General features: G+C 53.6%; 4 protein-coding genes across 4 annotated transcripts; all 4 read right to left on the bottom strand.

Moving 5' to 3' along the window:
• Positions 1-714: 714 nt before the first annotated feature.
• On the bottom strand, positions 715-1,902 carry CORC01_04204 (mannitol dehydrogenase domain-containing protein; the record flags this gene model as incomplete). Its single annotated transcript, XM_022615852.1, has 1 exon — positions 715-1,902. The coding sequence occupies one exon, from the start codon at positions 1,900-1,902 to the stop codon at positions 715-717; it is 1,188 nt and encodes a 395-aa protein (XP_022477597.1).
• Positions 1,903-4,426: 2,524 nt separating this feature from the next.
• CORC01_04203 (uncharacterized protein) lies at positions 4,427-4,804 on the bottom strand (the record flags this gene model as incomplete). Its single annotated transcript, XM_022615851.1, has 1 exon — positions 4,427-4,804. The coding sequence occupies one exon, from the start codon at positions 4,802-4,804 to the stop codon at positions 4,427-4,429; it is 378 nt and encodes a 125-aa protein (XP_022477596.1).
• A 9,065-nt stretch (positions 4,805-13,869) lies between these two features.
• On the bottom strand, positions 13,870-15,716 carry CORC01_04202 (phosphoglucose isomerase; the record flags this gene model as incomplete). Its single annotated transcript, XM_022615850.1, has 4 exons — positions 13,870-14,390; positions 14,447-14,553; positions 14,613-15,146; positions 15,217-15,716. The coding sequence occupies 4 exons, from the start codon at positions 15,714-15,716 to the stop codon at positions 13,870-13,872; spliced, it is 1,662 nt and encodes a 553-aa protein (XP_022477595.1).
• Positions 15,717-17,750: 2,034 nt separating this feature from the next.
• On the bottom strand, positions 17,751-19,850 carry CORC01_04201 (uncharacterized protein; the record flags this gene model as incomplete). The annotated part of the gene is made up of 3 exons (XM_022615849.1): positions 17,751-17,957; positions 18,044-19,608; positions 19,691-19,850. The coding sequence occupies 3 exons, from the start codon at positions 19,848-19,850 to the stop codon at positions 17,751-17,753; spliced, it is 1,932 nt and encodes a 643-aa protein (XP_022477594.1).
• Between the last annotated feature and the right edge of the window lie 12 nt (positions 19,851-19,862).

Here is a 19,862-nt window from a genome sequence, read left to right as displayed (position 1 = left end):
AACAGATGTGTCCCTACCACACGAGGTTCAGGAGCTGATTGGTGCCTGAATGATGTGGCTTTTGCCTAAGGCACAGACATTTGAGCCACGTAGGTACCTTCCTACCTGAACAGTCTACTATTGTAAGGTAGGTGAACTGTCAATTGCATCGCTTATCTTATCTAAAATGCAAAGCCACATCGATTCGCTAAGGTAGGTAGCCAGCCACAGCATCATCAGCCACGGTGAGTATCACTGACACAACCCGGTCGCGAGGTAAATCTGATGGTGTATGAATGGCCTCAAAGTTTGATGGTAAACATTATGCCAGCAGATTATAGTTTGCGTCCAACAAATTAATATCACGGCTGGCAAGAGTTACAACAGTTGCACTTGCGCCTGTGTTGCGGAGTGTACGTTCAGCATGATGTACATCACGCAGTTATACACGTTTCGCCATGGACATGACATACTACCAGGAATGACTTTGATATCTGAAAAAATTGTCACGTGTGTAGTACACAATCATGTTGGCCGTTGGAAATTCTTGTTTGAAATTGAATCTCTAGTTGTTTATGCCTAGTCCAATCCGTTGGGTTGGAAATTTGAAAAATAGCGCTGAAATCGACGCGCTGCCTTGTTTCCCGAAACTCCATGCTTGTTCCCCAGTGATATATGCTAAACTCCAAAATCCATGCCCATCATTCGTTACACTCGTCAAAGCTTGCCGGATAGTCATTCCTCACTGTCGGCCTGAACTCTACGAACAACTTCAGCGAGCATCGGGTGAATCTTCTCCGAGGACTGAATACCACAGATCTTGGTCACAGCGTCCTCGGGAGTATTCTCGGACATGAGCTGGGAAAGTTCCTTGCTCTCATCATCACCCTCGACGTCCTGGAAACGGAAAGCCATCTCAGCGGCGCGGAGGAGAGCGGTGCAGTCCTCTCCCTTCTCGGCAAGTTCTGCAGCGGGGCCGACGAAACGCTCCTTGCGACTAAGCTTGCGGAGCGGTGCGCGACCGACACGCTCAACGGCATCCTCCAAATGGGGGTTGCCGATGCGGCGGATGATCTTCGCAGCGTATTCGCGCTGTGCCTGCTCGTCAATGCCGTGCTTGCTGATGATCAGGTTGCTAGTCTCCTCCAGTGCCTTGCGAACCTCAGCCATGATAGCCTTGTCCTGCAGCGCATCGTAGACGGTGCGCTTGCTGCGGTTGTAACCGTGGTAGGCAGCTGTGGCATGACCAGTGTTGACGGTGTAAAGTTTGCGCTCGATGAAAGGAGCGAGCTCATCAACCCAGTTGATGCCCTCAATGCTAGGGATCTGCTCGAAGGGAGTGCGTTCAACGACCCACTCGTAGAACTTCTCGAGGGTAACGTCGAGGCCAGCGTTAGGATCTTGAGCGGGGACAATGCGGTCGATGGCAGAGTTAGCGTAGCGGGCACGCTCGTGGTGATCCTCCAAACGGTGGGGAGCAGTGTTGCGGGGGTCCTTAATGTGCTCAGCCAAGGTGTCGGTGGCGCCAATTGCATTTTCACAGGCGATAACTGAGATGGGTGCCAGGTTGCTAGGACGTTTGTCGATACCCTTGGCAATGACAGGGGCGATGAACTTGAGAATGTTTGGTCCAACGGAGCACGTAACGACATCAGCAGTGGCGATCTCATCGACAAGCTCCGCCTCGTGTGTCCTTGAGTTGATGGCACGGTAGTTTGTGATGGTGTTCTCATTAGTTCCCTCGGCGCCGACCTCGATGACCCGGTATGACGGGGTCTCGTTCAGCTTGTCAATGAGGGCATCAGCGACATCGGCGAAGACCACTTCGTAACCGGAGTTGTGCAGAAAGCAGGCAACGAAACCACGGCCGATGTTGCCGGCGCCGAAGTGGACGGCCTTCTTGGTGAATTGTTGTGTTGACATGTTGGGCATATGTGTAGAGTGTGAGTGTGTGATGAGTAGGGGATTTTGTAGATGGTTGGAAATGAAGTGTAAGGCGATTGTTTGATGCCTCGAATTGTTTTATGTCTAAATCAGTCAAGACCGAGTAGTGTGAATGAAGTGTTGTACGGGATGGGGAATCAGGAGGGTGTGACACGAGTGGGAAACAGGTTGTCTTTATAATCTGAGAGTGCCGCCTTCACGAGAAGGACCACCACGATGTAATCGAGAGCGAGTGTGTCTGGGAAGGCACCATGGGATGGCCTTGACGTGTGAAAGGCTCATTTACAGTGGGGCATCGGCTGGAAAAGGAAAGCATCAAGGGGTGGAGGGGAGACCCATGCATTAGGTAGGCACGTTGTCCGTGGCGGGATATGAGGTAAGGTAGCCCTACATAGTTCGTCATACGCATAGGTACCTCCGGTGAGGGAGGGGCAAGAACGTATCTTCAAAGTACGTACTCTTTTTCCGCGCTGAGATCATCGCGCACCCTGAGTACTGGGTACATCTGACGGGCGCTCACTAAGAGCCTGTGTCAAGGACAGCCCCAGGGCAATGACATAACGCCGCATCCCCTTCATCCCCAGCCATGCCATCATCTCCATTATTCCAGGCTCTGCGGCGAATAGACAAGCCGGCTTTTTGCGTCCATCCCGTCACCTTGTCCGCAAGGGCTCCGCTTCATTGAAACAGAGTCGGCGCCGCCTTAGCTCTTTGGCTACAACCCCTTGAGCCAACGAACATGCAGCATTTCGTCAAGGAGTACCTACAGCCTACCCACCCGTCTCCACTGAGGGGTGAGTGGAGAGGGGTGTCGTCAGAGGAAAACACCACGGACAAAGTGACAACGGGCGCAGTCGGAGTGATGCAACTGGTGAGAGGAGTAATTACCTAGGGCGTGGAGGGGTCGCAGACTCGCAGCCCCTCCGCCAGGCTGGGTTGGGATGGATGCTGATTGTGGATGAATGGGGAAGAGGCGTTGAGGCACAGGGAAATCAAGGGGATGGGAAATCAAGGGGAGGAAGGATGGTCATGGATACATCGCTCACCAATCATCATGGGCGCTTTGTCGGTTGCCTTTATCCCTCTGCTATTGTTCGGATACTTGTTGGTTTACTGTACGCAGCAGAGAAACATTCTGGTCAGCCACGTTGGCCTGATGACTATGTGTACATCCCATGTGAGAGATCATCCTATACGTGCTGTGGCTTCAAGTGTTTCTCTGCTGGCTTTGCATCTGGATGGTGGGAAGTTTCCAACCCTCATGCCCGTCAGACAACAATGGAAGTGGCCATGGCTCCAGTGGACCTGCGAAGGAGAGCAATGATAGCCCGGAGAGGCGAGGGAGGCCCGAAAGGGCCATCCGTCGTCCATCACGAGCATAACACGTGCTGGGAGGTTCAGGGGACAGGTGTGCCTAGGCTCGTATGTAGTTCTGGGTGCGTGTGCGTGCGGATATCACATACAGCGAATTGCTCCGGTGCCTTAGCATTCGTTATATCGCTTCGAAAGAAATATACCAGCCGACACGTTCATGCTGGTTGCTCCTGAATGTTGCTGTTGCCTGTCTACAGGGAATGCTGTAAGCCCGCTGTATGGAAATCCCATACCCCTCTCCTCCTGATGGTGGTCCTGGAAGGTGGTGGATGGACGGGTAGGTGGACAAATGGATGGATTTCCTTGCCGGTTCCGTCCGGTCTGAAACCACGAGGATCTGAATTATCAGCAGCTTGGAACATGTGGCTGGCCACGGCGACGATCCAATGCTACGAAGTCAAATGGCGTGGCCGCTGCCAATATCCGTATGGCATCGAATCTTGTGGGTGGACTTTGCCGATGCGGCAGGTGCGTCAAAGAATGCTGCTGCCCACCAGATGGGCACAAAGGTGTCGGAAAGAGTTGCCAAGGGAGGCGAGGGGTAGAGGCATTTCTTCCGTTATCGTGGCATCTCGCACCTTCAAAACGCCATCGTGGATCAACAACCCGTTACCGATAAGTCGCACTACAGTGTGCCAGGGGACGGTGCCTCCGTGGCCTGTTACTGAATCTCGCTGCGCCGCCTCACGATGAATGGTCGAATGGCCCGCCGAGGGGCCGAGGAACCGTGGAAACTGGGGAGCTGTGCAGGCTGTATGGATTACATGTAGTAGAGTACAATCGTGGGATTCGCGGTAGATGAAAGGGCTAGCCTGCCAGTCGGCGCAAGTAAGTTGGCTCAGCGCTATGCAATGCCACGTCCGACAATCAACCGGAGACGCGTCAGAGAGGCAGATGAAGGCGGCGTTGCATCGATCGTGAGAGTTGAATTTGGATCACTGGTCGAATCAGACGACGCCATCCGTGGCCTCATCTTCGGTGGATTGGTCGGCCTGGGCTTAACGGGCTGCCCCTCCTTCTGGCCCGGCCTTGCCTTGCTTGCCCTTGCGGCTTGCGCTCGCGAACTCAGACTTGGCCATAAAACGGGATGCATTAATACCGTGGAATCTCGAGAGCCTTGAGGGATAAATTACGGCGGCGGCTGTTGTTGGGCTTGTCCGCCTAGGTCGACCCTTGCACAGGATGTCGGCCACAAACGCAGAACTGCGATTCGTGGAGATGTCGACATGGCGCCACTCTGGTGCTTGTCGTCGCCGCGCCCGGACGATGGAGATCCGTAATTTCTCGCTTTGTTGACGCCGACGGTGACCAAGAGGGCCAAGTGCAGCGGAAATTCGGGGAGATGGCGAGTGTGTTTGTACTCTGTAGTTTGTACGGTGGCGGGTGGCGGCAACTTCCTTGGGGGTGCGAGCCGCAGGCTATTGGTGGACTGCGGCTCGTCAGGTCCTGGAGAATCCGCGGGCGATGAGAAGAAGTGGAAACTCCGGTCCTCAGGCGCCGTTGGCATGGCGAGCCTGCGAGCCCTCGACTGCACATGGCCAGAGGATATGGGGCTTCATCAGCCCATACGGCGGTCTACTTCGTAAATGTAGCCTCGTCGTAACGATTGTGCAGGACCACAACCGGCGATGCTGTTTGTAGAGAGGTTCCTGCAACCTACCAGGTCCAAGGTGGGAGAACAAAATGTAGCACGGCGGAGAGACAACGGCGCTATTTGCTTTCCCACTATTCTGCCCTCGTTCCCGAACGCGAGCCTCGATTTGTCGATCGTGGTGAGGATGATTCGCCTGCGGATGGCTGGGCTGCATGGGACCCAGCCTGGCTCGCTTCTCTCCCCTTGCCCATACGGTTTCCGTATTCCTTCTGGTCCGCTGTTCTGCCCTCCGTGGTGATGCCGGGGTAACTATTCAAGATTGATAGTCGATAGTAGAGTGGATTAAGCCGAGTAGCGACCCGATTGTCGGATGTGGTTGTGCTCATGTTGAGTCACCAAACTGGAGGTTATTGCGTGTGTATGCCGTGGAATGATCGTTCACCATGATGTCTTTCGCCTGTGGTTCTTTGGGAGGAGGGCCAAGAGACATCCGGAATCTGCTGGAACAGGTACTTCTCCATGTTGTGTCAAGCGGAAAGTACCTCCACCGGGCCCAGCATTGTGTTTCTGGTGGGGGTTGTCCCCGTCCCCAGTGAAAAACGGCCCCAGTGTCCGTTCTCCTCCATGGCGCAACTATGAAGTTACCTCTGTGTCTGGAAGGAACGAAAGACGGACGACATTGGGTCCGGTATGGAGCTATTCCGTTGGTATTTGACAAATGCTCCTTCCTTACCCTTCTTCTACCTTTGACAGGTAGGTAGTGTGTATCTTTCTTTCCCTCCAGATAGGTACCTTAGTACGTGCCTACCCCACTAGAAAGTACCCAAGGTACGTGGCTCATGCACCAGCTTCCTTGTTCGTTCCCTTTATCCTTTCAAACGGTGGGTCCCTTATCTGTGGAGACGCTTTTCCGTCTCGACTTAGGAAACCACGGCACTCCCGACGCTTCCGTTTTCGATGTCTGGCCGCTTGGTGCATTTGTGGCCCGAATTCCCCTGCCCACACCTGTCTCAGGCTGTCGCTCATTCCGACTCTCCGCCGGCCTGGTGCCCACTGCTCCCGACCATGTTCCCCATGTCTTCGGCATCGCAAACCGTCAGAAATATTGCCTCGCTCTCGCCTTGTCTAGAGGTTCCTCATGAGATTGGAACATTACCGTTATTCTTTCTGCTGACTGTTGAAAGCACCTCTTCTTCGCGTTGCAGGGTGTGTTCGGCTGAGCAACCACCACATCCGACGCTGTGTCCCGGATACGCAAGATGCCGAGATTTCCTCTAACACACATGTGTTCCTCCAACTGTACGCCAGCCCTCGTCTCCGTAAAGTTGATAGGCAAGTGTGCCTAGTGTCGCGAGTACAGACTTTGGCTTCCGGGCGGGACCAGCCACGGGAGCACCACACCAACCGACGCGTTGGTGAATGGTGATACATTCAACCAACCGAACAACATGGACCAGCCCGAACCAGTTTCACCATGACCCTCCTGGTAAATGAGGCTCGTGGCAAGAAGTTCCTCTTCTCAGCAACCTCGAGTACCTAGCTATTGCGGGCTGTCGCTGTCCATGTCTGCCAGCAAACGCCTTCATCTCCTAAGAGGTGGTTCTCCCGGCGCCGATATTACCAAGCTCGTAACCTAAGTCCTGAGCTTTGGCCGCTTCTACTTCCTCAGACGGAGGCCGTTGTTGTTGTCGTCGTCGTTTCTTGACAGCTGCGTTGCTTCGCTTCCTCGTGGTCTCTAACGCAGCACGCTCGCGCTCAAGCTGCGGTCCTAATGCCACCATACTCACGCCAAAACCGACGCACGGCAGCTGCCACTCTGCCACGGTGTCTCTAATAGCCCTTGGTCGATCAGACCCGGCAACTTGAGACGGTAGAAACAACGCCTAGGAACAGACGCAGTTCAAGCGTGGAAGTGCACCGTCGTCACCACCTACTCTGGGCTAAGAATCAGATACCAACCTCCACAACACGAGGGCTGGAGAGGTCATAGAGTTCGGATTCATGTCACAGAGTGCGCCGGCCCATGGCTTCTCCCGCCCGATGGCCTCCGATGACATCGGGCCTAGATCATCACCGTCATTTCCTTGATGGGCAGTCCCCGCGCCGATCGAAGCAAGGGATCCCCCCTCCAGCCAAGTAGCCTCAGCGACCGCGGGGACTACACCGCGGGCATCCGTCTGAAGACTTGAAATGCATGCTGCGTTTGTTGGGCGCTGTTGTGCATTGCATCACACCGCACGGCATGTCAATCAGCAACCGTGTTAAGGGACGAAAGTGTAGCAAAACGAACCTCGCAGGTATCTCAAAGGAACGGAATGACGTCGATATATCGCTCGAGCAAATCACACATCGACTCAACGACACGAGGAGCATTGCAGCCCAGGTCTGGGCCACTCTGGACGTTTGGATGAGTATCGCTTCGGGCACCATAGCACTCACGTACCGGTTCACTGGAGACGTTATCCCGTCATCACGTACTACTTCAACTGAGCGAAGGGGCAATACAGCCAGCCAGTTGTTAAGCATCATTTCAAGATGAACTACCATCGCATAGTAAAACGTGGGCAGTCTCTCTCCCTCCCCATGACTTTGAACAACCGTGGGTTTTCATAGCGCTCGAACATGATGCCTTGGGCGACCGCAATCCTGGCTGGCGCCCTCGATCCTGGCTAATACACAATGCTGTTCTAGTTGCCTTTTGAGAACTCCAAGAGTCATCCACAGACATCCCGGCAATCTCACAATCTTGCGCACAAAAAGCATCGTCCCTTGGAAACTGCATTGCGGCGGAGCCCGGCACAGTCGTCAATTGGCTAGGGATTTGTAGGACTCCACGAGAAAACGACATGCAGATACTTTCTCGCTTTCTGACTGGACAAAGAAGACAAGACCAGCAACCCAAGGCTTGGGAGACTCAGTCCGACTACGAACGCTCTCACTCTTTGGATTTGTGTCTTGGCATGCGTCATTGCTGGGGCTTTCTATGCGTCCACACCCGCCGGTCCCTCTCCAGCCCCGCGAACCCGAGCGCTTCTATGCAATCTGACTGGCTGGTGGCTTTGCCCGCCATTCTGCACCATGTAATCCTAGGCACCAAGGGTCCTCTTAGCCCCTTACGACCGACGAGTCTTGGATACTTGAGATAAAAACCCCTCAGGGTGTGTCGTTAGCTCGGAGACCCTGGTCATGGCCCGCGCCCGTTGCAGCTTCACATTCACGATGCGCCAAGTTGCAGTTTGTCAGAATCTCACTGGATCCGTCATCCCCTCGAAGTCGTTCGGCTGCGGCAGATCAAGTTACCAGAAGGAAGAGCACGTCATTTCACTCTGCTAGCAAACAATCAAGGCGCTCAACTGTCGTGAGTCTTGTTGAGTTTCGCAATTGAATGCCGGGCTACTCTGGTTGGGCCGTAATTTGACAATGTTTCGTAACAATCGCTCATGAGAGTGCCAGGTCTCTTATGCTCATCGCCTCGTCCCCTCCTAGATTGCCGCAAGGCCCACGGAAGTCTTTCTACGAATCGATCGTCCGGCCTCGAAAGAGATATTCAGGAGAGACTGCCTCTCTGGAATTTCACTCCCGTCGATGCACCCGTACTTCTCTCGGCTACAGCGTCTATCCCACAAGATAAACGGTGGTCATAGCAATGCTTGAGTAGTTGACGGCCCGCTAGTGGGCAACCCCAGATGATCCCAAAGTTGGTGATGGATCAACGGAAGGTCGTTGTTGTGGATGCTGGGTTCCACGTGAGGAGGACAAGAGATCAAGCGATCCACGAGCTGGGACTGGTGTGGACTACGCGTTTGGCGCGGCCACCATAGCGGTTCCGGCGGTTGAGCACATGCACCTTGATCGACCCCCTATCTCACGCCGTATCGTTGTTGCAAGCCTATGACAAGATGACACTATTCGTAGAAGTCCACGTGCTGGTGGCTACCTGACTTCGACTTTGTGGTCTGCTTCACGTCGTCCCGAGGTTCACAACCGTTCAGAAACAAATCAGTCGCTCGAACTGTTGCTTGGTTCATCATCTCAGCTCTTGTCGTCCTAGTCCCCGTCCAGCAAGGCACATGAAAGTTTATGGAGAGGGACTTTATCCGGCAAGTTCATTCCCCAGACGCAGGTCCATTGCGTCGGCAAACGCAACCTTACACTGCGAGGCTGGCTTGGACGGCCCGATATCAAGGGTGTATCTCCTCCGGGCAGCGGGATAATTTCCGGCAAAGCCAAATCCAATCTGGAAATGGCTCACCACTCCTCTGTCGTGGGCGGCCTCACTTGCCTTTCACCCGGCGGAAAATCTTACTGTACCGCAGTGCTTACCACCCATAAGACCGTGGACAGACTCGGTTACTCTCTCTCACTCCTACCCCAGGAAGAGCAACCAGGGGCTGACTATCGGTAGGTGCGTCGGTTCTCCACGGGGTTGACGATGCACATGGACTAAAGTAGACAGGAAAAGTCGCCCTGGCAGCACCGAATTACGTTCCCGAAGTGGGGCCGATTTCCTCCGATCCACACAGAGTTCCGAAGATGGTGTACTTCTTCCTCACTTGATCACTTAAGCTGCCGCTTACGGAGTTTCTGCATTCAGCTGCTTATCGCCATGGATGCGATTGTCCTCGGCCGACAAGGTGGGATTTGAAACATACCTAGGCTTTCCGAGATCACAAAGATCGGCACACATCGATTCCACGAAGCTTGTGGTCATTGTCAACGACTCACAAAAAACAAGATGGAATTTGGCCTGTGAGAATGAGACTTTCGAGCCTCCGGTCGTCCGGGTACTCTGTCCCCAAAACGTTTACGTCTCTATACACTTCGTCAAGGCGAAGAGTATCGCACTGCGGCTAGAGCGCCTTTTGCCATAAAAAAAAATCGAGCTGACATCAGCAGCTTGTTGGTGTAATCCCGCAGGCGGGCTGGTGACGGCCGGCCATCGGCGTTGGTCGGCTAGGCGGCAAAGCGAGACGCCCTTGGCGGGACGGCATCCGTGGACCCTCACGGTAGAAGACCAGGAGACGGAGACATTCAGTCCGAGATTCGCTCGGCACGCTTCTCGTCATCGGCCCACCATGAGAGTTCAGCCACTGCTACGCGTTCGGAACTTGCTTCTTGTTTTACCCAGTTGAATTTTTCTTTTTTTTTTTTTTTTTTAGGGGGGGGTATCCAAGCGTGCCAGAGAAACGGTTTGCGGTGGTCTACCAACAGATGCAGCTCGCTGTCGATCCGTTTGTGTCAGGAGCCCAGAGGAAGCTGAGAACTGAGCGGGTTAACTCGCCATTGACGAGACGCAGACGCGGTGGTTTTCGCCGACCCGGCCAAGTCGCTAGTCAGAGCCATGCACCAAGACCGCACCGCCCTCTTTGGGCAGATGCAGATGCGAAGTTACGTCTTGAAGTCGAGTGAAGCACATCTCCACACTGGGCGTTCTGTGGGGAGCACCGGTATAGAAAGCGCTCCCCAGACCAACCAGCGGAGCACGCCTTTTTTCGGTTTTGAGGAAAGGGGAGGGGTTTGTTACCCACAAAGATAGGGAGTGCGTTCGTGGAGCAAAGAGATAGGTAAACGTGTGTACGACGAATATTTGCGGGTTCCCCTACTGTGTAGACACCCTTTCGTGGAGAATCCGCCGTGGAGACCGCATAGTCGCTCTGGTTGCTGCTTCATCCTTGTTCTTCCTCTGCCGCAGGTAGAAATATGGATCCTCGAGGTTTCGTGTCGAAACTAGGTAAACCCCAGCGTTTGGACGGCACACGCCGGTGTGGGTTCTTTTGCAGTAGCAACATAGAAGCGGCGATGCGCTCTGACTTCTCAGGGTAGAACGTTGATCCAATGTCTACAGACTAGAGGAAGACGTCGGTAGGGTCCATCCACACCGTGGACACCCCGTGGAGGGCGAGGAAGTGGTTCAAGGAGGAGACGAGACGTTCGAGACTCTGAAGATTGTGGTCTTTTTTTGTCCATCATGATTCGAATCGCAGCTCAGTGGTTGTGGAGGGGACCTTTGGATGTGTCCTGTTGCGTTTGGGGCAAGTTCCTTGACGATCCCTTGGGAGTTGCGGGTTTTGGTCAGCCCCTGTTACTCCCGAGTCTCGAGTCGCCGCAGTCGACGATCTTTCCCAGGGCAACCTCTTCCTCGTGAACTTTCATCCTGCCACTTGTCCAAGTGGAATAGCCAACACAAGTCACACAAGTCACAATCATGACATTGTAGCCGAGGATTGAGCCATGGGTTACGAGTTTGTTCTTCCTGTCTTCTGAATGGCCCCATGGCATCAGTGCCATGTTGGCCAACTATGACTTTTGCAATGGCATGCGGCGAATAGAACCCCCGAGTAGCCCCTTTGCCGTTATGTTCCTGATTGTAGGTTCCGGTGGTGTTTTCTTCATGATTGCATCTTCTGCTCTCCATATTGCGGCATTGGGACGCTATTCAGCAACGCAAGGAGCGACTAGCCTATTAAGAGATCAAAACGCACTTTTGTCAACGGCACCTAGGTATTGAACTCGTAGTCTTTTTATGACTGCCGAAGCGCGGCCTTCTCGTCCTTTACTTTCCTTTGAGGTCTGCATGTTATTAGATACACAATATCAATCATTGGCAACTCTCTTCACCCTCTTCCGGTGCCCAGATTATTCCTAATCTTATAATCTCGCCATGTTATACACATCCCGAATCTGTTTCTTCTGTTTGTTCTTGCGTCAGAATTGCGGGCACTTGATATCGAAAAGAGGTTGGCCTCGTCATTGCTATTCTTCGCATCAAGTCCTCCATGGAATCACTACATTCGTTTCGTTGGTTACATGTACCTACCGTCACAACCACTCCGGTGAAGCCGGTCTCGTGAACCTCTATTTGGATCGTCATTTTAGTGTAGATCCAGCAATCGAATGAAGTTAAAGGGGTAAAGGCAGCTTGCAGTCTAAACAGTCGGGTGGTTTCCTCAGCCGCTGCTAATATGTTACCTCTTCGGAGGCAGCACACCTGTCTTCGGAGGCAGCACAACTGTCTTCGGAGAAATTCTTTGCAGTACTTCGATATTGTACTACCATGTTGTATTGTTTCTAATCTCCTCACTGGTTCATGATATTCTCTCATCGCTGTGACTGTTAGTATTGTGTTCGTCACCGATAGGAGGGGGACACCCAGAAAGAATTAGAACCCATCACAGCGGCACTATGAGGTCATTATGTGTTTTTGTGTGCGATATGTCCTTTTGATGTGCAAGCCACACATATCATGACAAAGGCCCACATCAACAAAGCCAAGGATGGCCTCGGCTAGAATAGGACCATACCTCAATGCGAGCGTTTGGCTGCAGACCTTGCAAATCAAGAGGCCTGGCTTACCATGCCCACCATCTGACCAACGACGACCTCACCAAAGCTATGACCGTGTGCGCCATGGTGGCCACGACCGCACCGCCTTGATGGAAAGGCGCAGGCCGGATCGACCGCATGTATGTGACCTCCCATTACGCAAGTCCACAGCGGCATGTTAACTATCCTGGTACACCACGAAGACCCGCACCTGCAGACGACGGCGATATAGGCCAAGGAACTGGTACAGACCAACGCGCAAGAGTATCCTGCCGCCGGGACGTCAGAGGAAATAGAAAAAACACGGGGAACAAAGGAGTCTCATAGCCGGCCATCCCATGGCACTACCTGCCTACCTCGCCGGAGCAAGACCGTCGGCCTCTCAGCCCAACTCAAATACCAAGCTTGGGGGCTCTGCACGCGATAATTGCATGCAGTTTGCGGTTTCTCGTAGCCAGAGTGATATACAGAGTGTGAGATGTTTTCTCGACGCCTTTTACACTACATCACAGAATATCCCTCCCAGTTTTGCCGCGTCCCTGCTTGTTTCACGGACAGGAGCTGGGACGTTGAATGGTTGCGGTTCTTATATGCGGGAGAGTATATCAGAGAATTACATGTAGATTACGCGACAACACGTTCATCTAGTATCGTCTCCAGAGAGGTTAAAAACAGATTAGAGACAAATTTCTCATTAAAAATGTACGTTGATGAAGACTGCGTTACTACAAGATCTTAGAAAACTATCGTGCCATGAGGGCCGGCTACTTATGCTAAAGACTTCATACACACAAGATTCAAAGGCTTCACCTTATCAAAGTGAAATTAATCAAGTCACTAGGATTTACCTCATCTACAGCACCTATCCTTAAAGTGCTACGTTGTGGTACTGAAATCGTCTTGTTCTCATCCTTTGAAATTGTAGTCATCTCAAGGGCTGCTTGAACAACCAGGATGAGATGTGATGGGGATCTCTGCGGCAATAGACAAACTTTTGTGACATTTCAAGGTGATGGCGTATCAGCTTTCCATTTCCTATAATCCGAACAGCCGCCGGTCGTGCTGCCCCAGCATGGCATTGGCAGCCCAAGAGGACCCCAGAATGACATATCTAGATGAATCTCAACTGCAGCTAGCTAGATGTTGAAAATTGAGTATATTTTGTGTGTATACGCGGCTATTAAAGTCTTGGATACCAAACATAACAATGCTCAAGTGGGAGAGAGTATCTGTCATGCAATTCCCCCAACTTTCTTGCCAAAGAAAGCAAGTACAAATTGCGTCTTTAAAACATTGAAATAATATTTATCCTGTCTCCTTACTTCTACATATACCTTAGGTGAGTGCCTTCGGTATTGCTAGCATTGGAGGCACAAAGAAGGATAATCAGAATCGAAAGGCGATTTCTAGTCTCTCAACTAACATCAGACCCTTTCAATGACCCGATGGACATCAAGTACTAATAATCTTCGCACTTCAATCGCACATGTGGACAAACAATTATACTTCACAATTTCATTGTATCATAGGGTAAAGTGTGGACAAAAGACTTTTTAAAATTTGTATGCTCCTGGCTTTGTCGGAACGTGAAGCTCTCTTCACACCCCGTCTCTTTCCAAATTTATAAAACTACCAAGGACAGACGACATTATTCATTACAGGTTGGAGTATTTCTTGAAGGCACCAATCAGACCGCCGGTGGAGGCGTCGTGGCCCTCGCCGTTGCCGGCCTCATCAAGCTCCTTGAGAATCTTCTTGGCCAGGACCTTGCCCAGCTCGACACCCCACTGGTCAAAGGCATTGATGTCCCAGATGGCGGCCTCAGTGAAGGTGAGATGCTCGTAGTAGACAATCAGAGCACCCAGCTCAGCAGGGCCGATGTGGCCACCGACCAGGATGCTGGTGGTAGGGCGGTTGCCCAGGAAGATCTTGTGGGGGACGAGCTCCTCGGGGGCACCCTCGGCGCGGACCTGGTCTGCGGTCTTGCCGACCATCAGGGCCTCGGCCTGGGCAAAGTAGTTGGAGGCGAGCATCTTCTGGTGGACGCCGTCGCCAATGGGGTTGTGGCTCTTGGCGGCCAGGATGAAGTCGGCGGGAATCAGCTTGGTGCCCTGGTGGACGAGCTGGAAGAAGGAGTGCTGGGCGTTGGTGCAGGGCTCGCCGAAGAGGATAGGTCCTAGTTGCGGCGGTTAGTCTTTGGAAAGCACCTTTCAACCCAAGGGACATCCTTACCGGTGGTGTACTTGGCGGGAGTTCCGTCAGAGGTAATGGTCTTGCCATTGGACTCCATAGAAAGCTGCTGGAGGTAGGCAGGGAAGCGGTGCAGGTACTGATCGAAGCTATTTGTGGCGAGTTAGAAGAAAATAGTCTGTCTGTACTCGGCGTAGGAAACACTCACGGAGCAACCAGGTGGGTCTGGGCCTGGAAGAAGTCAGAGTACCAAACGCTCAGGAGACCTCCCAGGACGGGGATGTTCTCCTTGAGGGGGGTCTCGCGGAAGTGCTTGTCCATCTCGTGAGCACCGGCAAGGAACTTGTGGAAGTTATCGTAGCCAACGTAGATGGCAACGCTGAGGCCAATGGCACTCCAGACGGAGTAACGACCGCCGACCCAGCTCTCAAAGCCGAACATGTTCTTGGCGTCGATGCCGAACTTGGTGACCTCCTCCTCATTGGTGGACAGAGCAACAAAGTGCTTGGCGATCTCGCCCTTGCCGTCCGTCTTCTCGAGGAACCACGACTTGGCCGTGTTGGCGTTGGTGGTGGTCTCTGCGGTGGTAAAGGTCTTGGAGGCGATAAGGAAGAGGGTGGTCTCGGGGTCCGAGTTGGCGAGGGCCTCGGCCATGTGGGTACCGTCAATGTTGGAGACGAAGTGAAGGGTCTGGTCCTTGGCACCGTAGTGCTTGAGGGCCTCGGTGACCATGACGGGGCCACTATTGGAGTTGTTAGAAAGCCGGGAGTCGTGGATTCATGTTTAGCAGAGGGTTCGGGTCAATGACTTACAGATCGGAACCACCGATGCCGACGTTGACAATGGTGGTGAGCTTCTTGCCGGTGTAGCCCTTCCACTCGCCGCTGCGAACCTGCTCGGAGAACTCCTTCATGTGCTCGAGGACTTCGCGGACGCCGCCCTTGTTGCTCATGACGTCGACACCGTCGACCTTCATGTCCCAGTCGCCGACGTTGCGGAGGGCGGAGTGGTAGACGGCGCGCTTCTCGGTGAAGTTGATCTTCTCGCCGGCGAACATGGCATCGCGCTTCTTCTCGAGGTTGGCCTGCTCGGCGAGCTTGACAAGAAGGTGAAGGGTCTCATCGGTGAGGAAGTTCTTTGAAAAGTCAAAGAGGATGTCGGTGCCCGAGGCCGAGTTCTTGAAGGTACGGCTGAACTTGGCGAATCGATCCGTGTCGGATGCGAAGGCTTCCTTGAGTACAAAGTTCTTGCCGACGTTGTCGCGGTGAGCCTGGAGCTCGGCCCAGGCGGGAAGGCTAGATGCTTGAGGCATTTTGGGCGGTATGGAATCACTCGACGGAGGCTAGTGGGAGGATCGTGATCTTTGTAGGAAGAGAAAGTCAGCAATAGGATTCTTTTTGAGTGTATATGCAGGTTGTGGTGACGAAAAACATACCTCTTGAGTAACGAATTGACCAAGAGACGGTATGTAGAGGACAGGCTAGTAATAAGGAACGGGGGTATGTAAGAAGTCGAGTACGGTGTGTTGTCGTGGACTGACTATGACAGTGGGAGGGAGCAGGTCGGGGAGAGTTGCGGCGGTTCTGCTCGGAAGCACCCTGGAAGTGGGATAGATGGGGGCAGCATGCAGAGCTCGAAAGCAGCCAATCAGAGTGCTCAGTTCGAGGTGGCATGTCTGGCGTGGAGGGGTAATTGCGTACAAAACCACTAGGTATGTGCTGGAACGCGGGGCACAGCACGCTGTAGTAACAGGAAGCAGACAGGAAGCACTGACCTTGGGAGGAATGACGCCAGGCTAAGGTAATGACCTAAGCGTGCTACGGGACCTCGAATTGGGATTCTGCAAGGTGGACAGAGCTACCTATAAGACCGATTTAGTCCTGGCGCTCAGTAAGGCAGTCGCAGGGGATGGATGGAGGGGGGTGGGGGGTATCAATGCTGTTTTTGGAAAGAAGGAGGGAGAGGCAGAGGTAGAGGAGGGAGAAAGAGAGCGAGACACAAGAACAAAAGGTGGGAGGAGGTCTGCGTGCTCACTTACGGATGATCGATGTCAACACTGCTCAGATACCTGTCAGCAGCTGCGTTGACTGAAATGGGCTGAAATCGGGTCCCGTCGCTACCCATTGTTGAGGGTTGAGGGAATGGGCGAGGGAGCAGCTCGTCACAATTTCTCCGTCATCGTCCCGTCCACTGTCCCACCCCAGGCCCCGCCGCTGTCGCGCTGGGACCAGCCCCGAAGCAAAACTCGGCTTACTTAACGCACGATGCATTGCTCCGTGAGGTATCCGTACCATACGAATACCTTCCTTGATTGCCTCGCAATTCCCTCGTCTCAACCTTCCACTATCACCTATCGCCATCTTCCACTCACAGCCGTACCAATTGACGCTCCTTTTTCCTTATCTGCTATATCCGACAGCCGATTACTCATGGCAGTTGCAAGCCAACCCCCCTCCACCTCCCCCACCCTCCAAGTCCCGAGGACAACTCAATTTTTTTTTTCGGCCCTTCATCTGGAGCTTCACCTGCTCCTCGGGACATTCCCATATTTCGTCATCGGGGCATTTCCGCCCGGGCAGACATGCCAGGCTATCCAAGAGGCTTAGGCACATAAAGTCGGCCTCTGATCCTCTGCGGTTGCCATGAATATCAAACTCTAATACAGATGTCATTGCGGGTGAACCCAGCAGAGCCTGTAGACAACAGTTCTAGAAGCGGTCACTCCGACATGGTGGGCCCTGCGCTTACTAACTCTCGCTACCTCCCGTCCCGGTAGATCCGACGTCTGATCTCATCGTCAGACACCGTCATGGCCCATGGACGTCCCGGCCCGAATCCATCCTGAATCCCCTGGTGCGGTGCGGTGCGGTGCGGTAGCTGGGAGTTCGAAAGGCTGCAAGTCCAAACTGCATACCTTACTCTGTACAATTACTCTGTACCTTTATCCTTAGCACATCACAATCACCCCCAAGTGGTCATCATCAATACCTCTTAGTGCCAAGCTGCATTGCGAGTAAACAGAGATGCCCATGAATGATGCTGAGAGCGGATTCGTCTGTCTGCATGCTCAATGATCTGTCCTATCTACATTTCCTTTTCCCCAAAGGCGTCATTATGCCCGTCCCAGAACGCCGTACAAAGACGAGGATGCAAAGCTGTTTGTTGCGCGCGCGTGCGCGCCAACGAGCCCCGACAATTTCCTGTCGAGTCGCTTTGCCGTAAGCTTGAGCTAAAACCTGAATCACCAAGTCCACTCCACACAATGTCATGCTTCGCTTTCTAGACTCTGCCCCTTGCTGAGCCTGTCTCTCCAATTCTATTCGTCAACCTTGGCTCGTCGAGCCGCCTATCGGTTATCCTGGATGCTGCCCACAAAGGAAGGGTCCTTGACACTGCCACCGGCATCGCCCAGTCCCGCGATAGGTCGGTTGTAGCTGAAGCCCTGGAATTGGTTCTGCATCGTCTGCGAGAGCATCGGGCCCTCCACGTACGAGTCCTGAGGTGCCTCTGACGTGAACTCGGGGTCGAAATTGGCCGTGTCGAGGGCGTCCACCTGGAAAACCGAGCGTGTTAGCGAAATCCTGCCATAGACGATAAATGACTCTTTTTTGGCATTGCTATTGCGTTGCCGCTACTTACCACGTTGGGCTTGAATGCAGGCTCGTACTTGCGCTGCAGAAGCTTGCGCCAGTCAATGGCGTGGAAGAAGGGGTGTGCCTTGATCTCGGCCGATCCATTGGCACCGAGACGCTCCTTAGGATCGCGGTTGAGCAGCTTGGTCAGAAGATCCTTGGCCGCGGGAGGCACGACGTCGTGGCCAGGGAAGTGCAGAGGCTCCGAGAGAATTTTGCGGTACATCTCGTTCGTATTCTCATCGTAAAAGGGCGGCAATCCTGTCAACATCTCGTACAGGAGAACACCCAGCGTCCACCAGTCCACCGTCTTGTTGTAGCCCTGACCCATGAGCAGCTCTGGCGCCAGGTACTCGGGCGTACCGCAGAAAGTGTTGGTTCTGTCCTCGTCCTTCATATCCAGCTTGCAAAGGCCAAAGTCGCAGAGGGCAATGTGGCCCTGGTAGTCGAGAAGGATATTCTCGGGCTTGAGATCTCGATAGATGACGTTGAAGCCGTGGAGGCACTCGAGGGCGCAAAGAAGTTCAGCAGTGTAGAATCGCGAGCGGTTAACATCGAATCTTTGCTCCTTTTGCAGGTGATGGAAGAGCTCGCCTCCGTTGATCAGGGCCAAGACGAAGTAGAGCTTCTCGGGGGACTGGAAGGTAAACTTGAGAGGAACGATGAAGGGGTTGTTAATCTGCGCCAATACCGAGCGCTCGGCGAGGGTGTGGGCGACCTCGGACCGAGAGATGATGTGTGCTTTGCGGATCGTCTTGAGGGCGTAGATTCGGTTCGTGTCTTTCTTGCGCACCTGCATGACCTTGCCGAAACTGCCCTTGCCCACCACCTTGAGCAGCTCAAAGTCTTCAATCTTGAGCTTGCCGGCGCGGTTCTCGACGTACTCGACACCAATCTTGACCTTTCCGGTTCCGTACTGCACATCCACCCACTCGACTCCGCTGTGGCCGAGGGCGCGCTCGCGAGTGGCAAAGTCTGCCGCAGCCTTCTCACGGTCCTTCTTGCTCGCCTTAGGGTCCTCGACAAACTGATGCTTGTCTTCGAAGCGGGGGTTGATGCGAGCAACGCCAAGGAAGATGTCCTGGCTGCGACCGGATCCGGGAGGGGCTAAGGGATTGCGCATATAGAGGTGAATGACGAGTTCCGTCACGCGAGACACATCGAACTTGTACTGGGTGTTTCCTCCAGCCCAGAGGGGGTTCTCTGGTGTTCCCTCGACAGAATTGACAAAGACCTGCATCTTGTCGAAATCCAGCAAGGCATAGGGCATGTACTTGCCCGAAATACGACCGTGGTTGGTGGGGATTCCAGTAAATCCACCACCGGACGTCTGTGGCCGAGCAGCGCCATTGATGAAGGAACCAACAACTCCTCGTTGTGAAGAAGAGGGACGCACGGAGCCGGCGACGCTGAGGGCGCCACCTGTGGACAGCGAACCTTGGTGTGACGAGGCAAAGGCTTGCCTGTGTTGCTCGGGGAGGGAGAATCCATGGCCCTCGTGTAGGGTGACGACGAGAATGCCGGGTTTGGGAGGGTTGACAACTGGTGCTTGCGCCATGGCCTCGGAGGCAGCTGTAACAGTCAGTCATTGTGAAAACGGAGGAGTATTGATTGAGGTAGGCTTTGTTGGAGATTCATATACGGGATCGCGTACCGATGGTGTTTTCATTCGTGGGCGTCGCTGAGCCTGCCATGTTGGCCTGGGCCTTTTCGCTACTGTCGGTGATGGTGGATGTGGACGGAGATCTCGAGAAGGTGTTGGCCAAGGGACCCAAATGGGTCTCCTTGAGCTTCTTCGTCAACTTCCACGACATTTTTGGAAGGAA

This window comes from Colletotrichum orchidophilum (genome assembly GCF_001831195.1).
Source record: "Colletotrichum orchidophilum strain IMI 309357 chromosome Unknown Scaffold_27.1, whole genome shotgun sequence".
NCBI lineage: Eukaryota > Fungi > Ascomycota > Sordariomycetes > Glomerellales > Glomerellaceae > Colletotrichum > Colletotrichum orchidophilum.
Note: the sequence above shows the minus strand (reverse complement) of the source record. Positions and strands in the feature narration are given on the sequence as shown.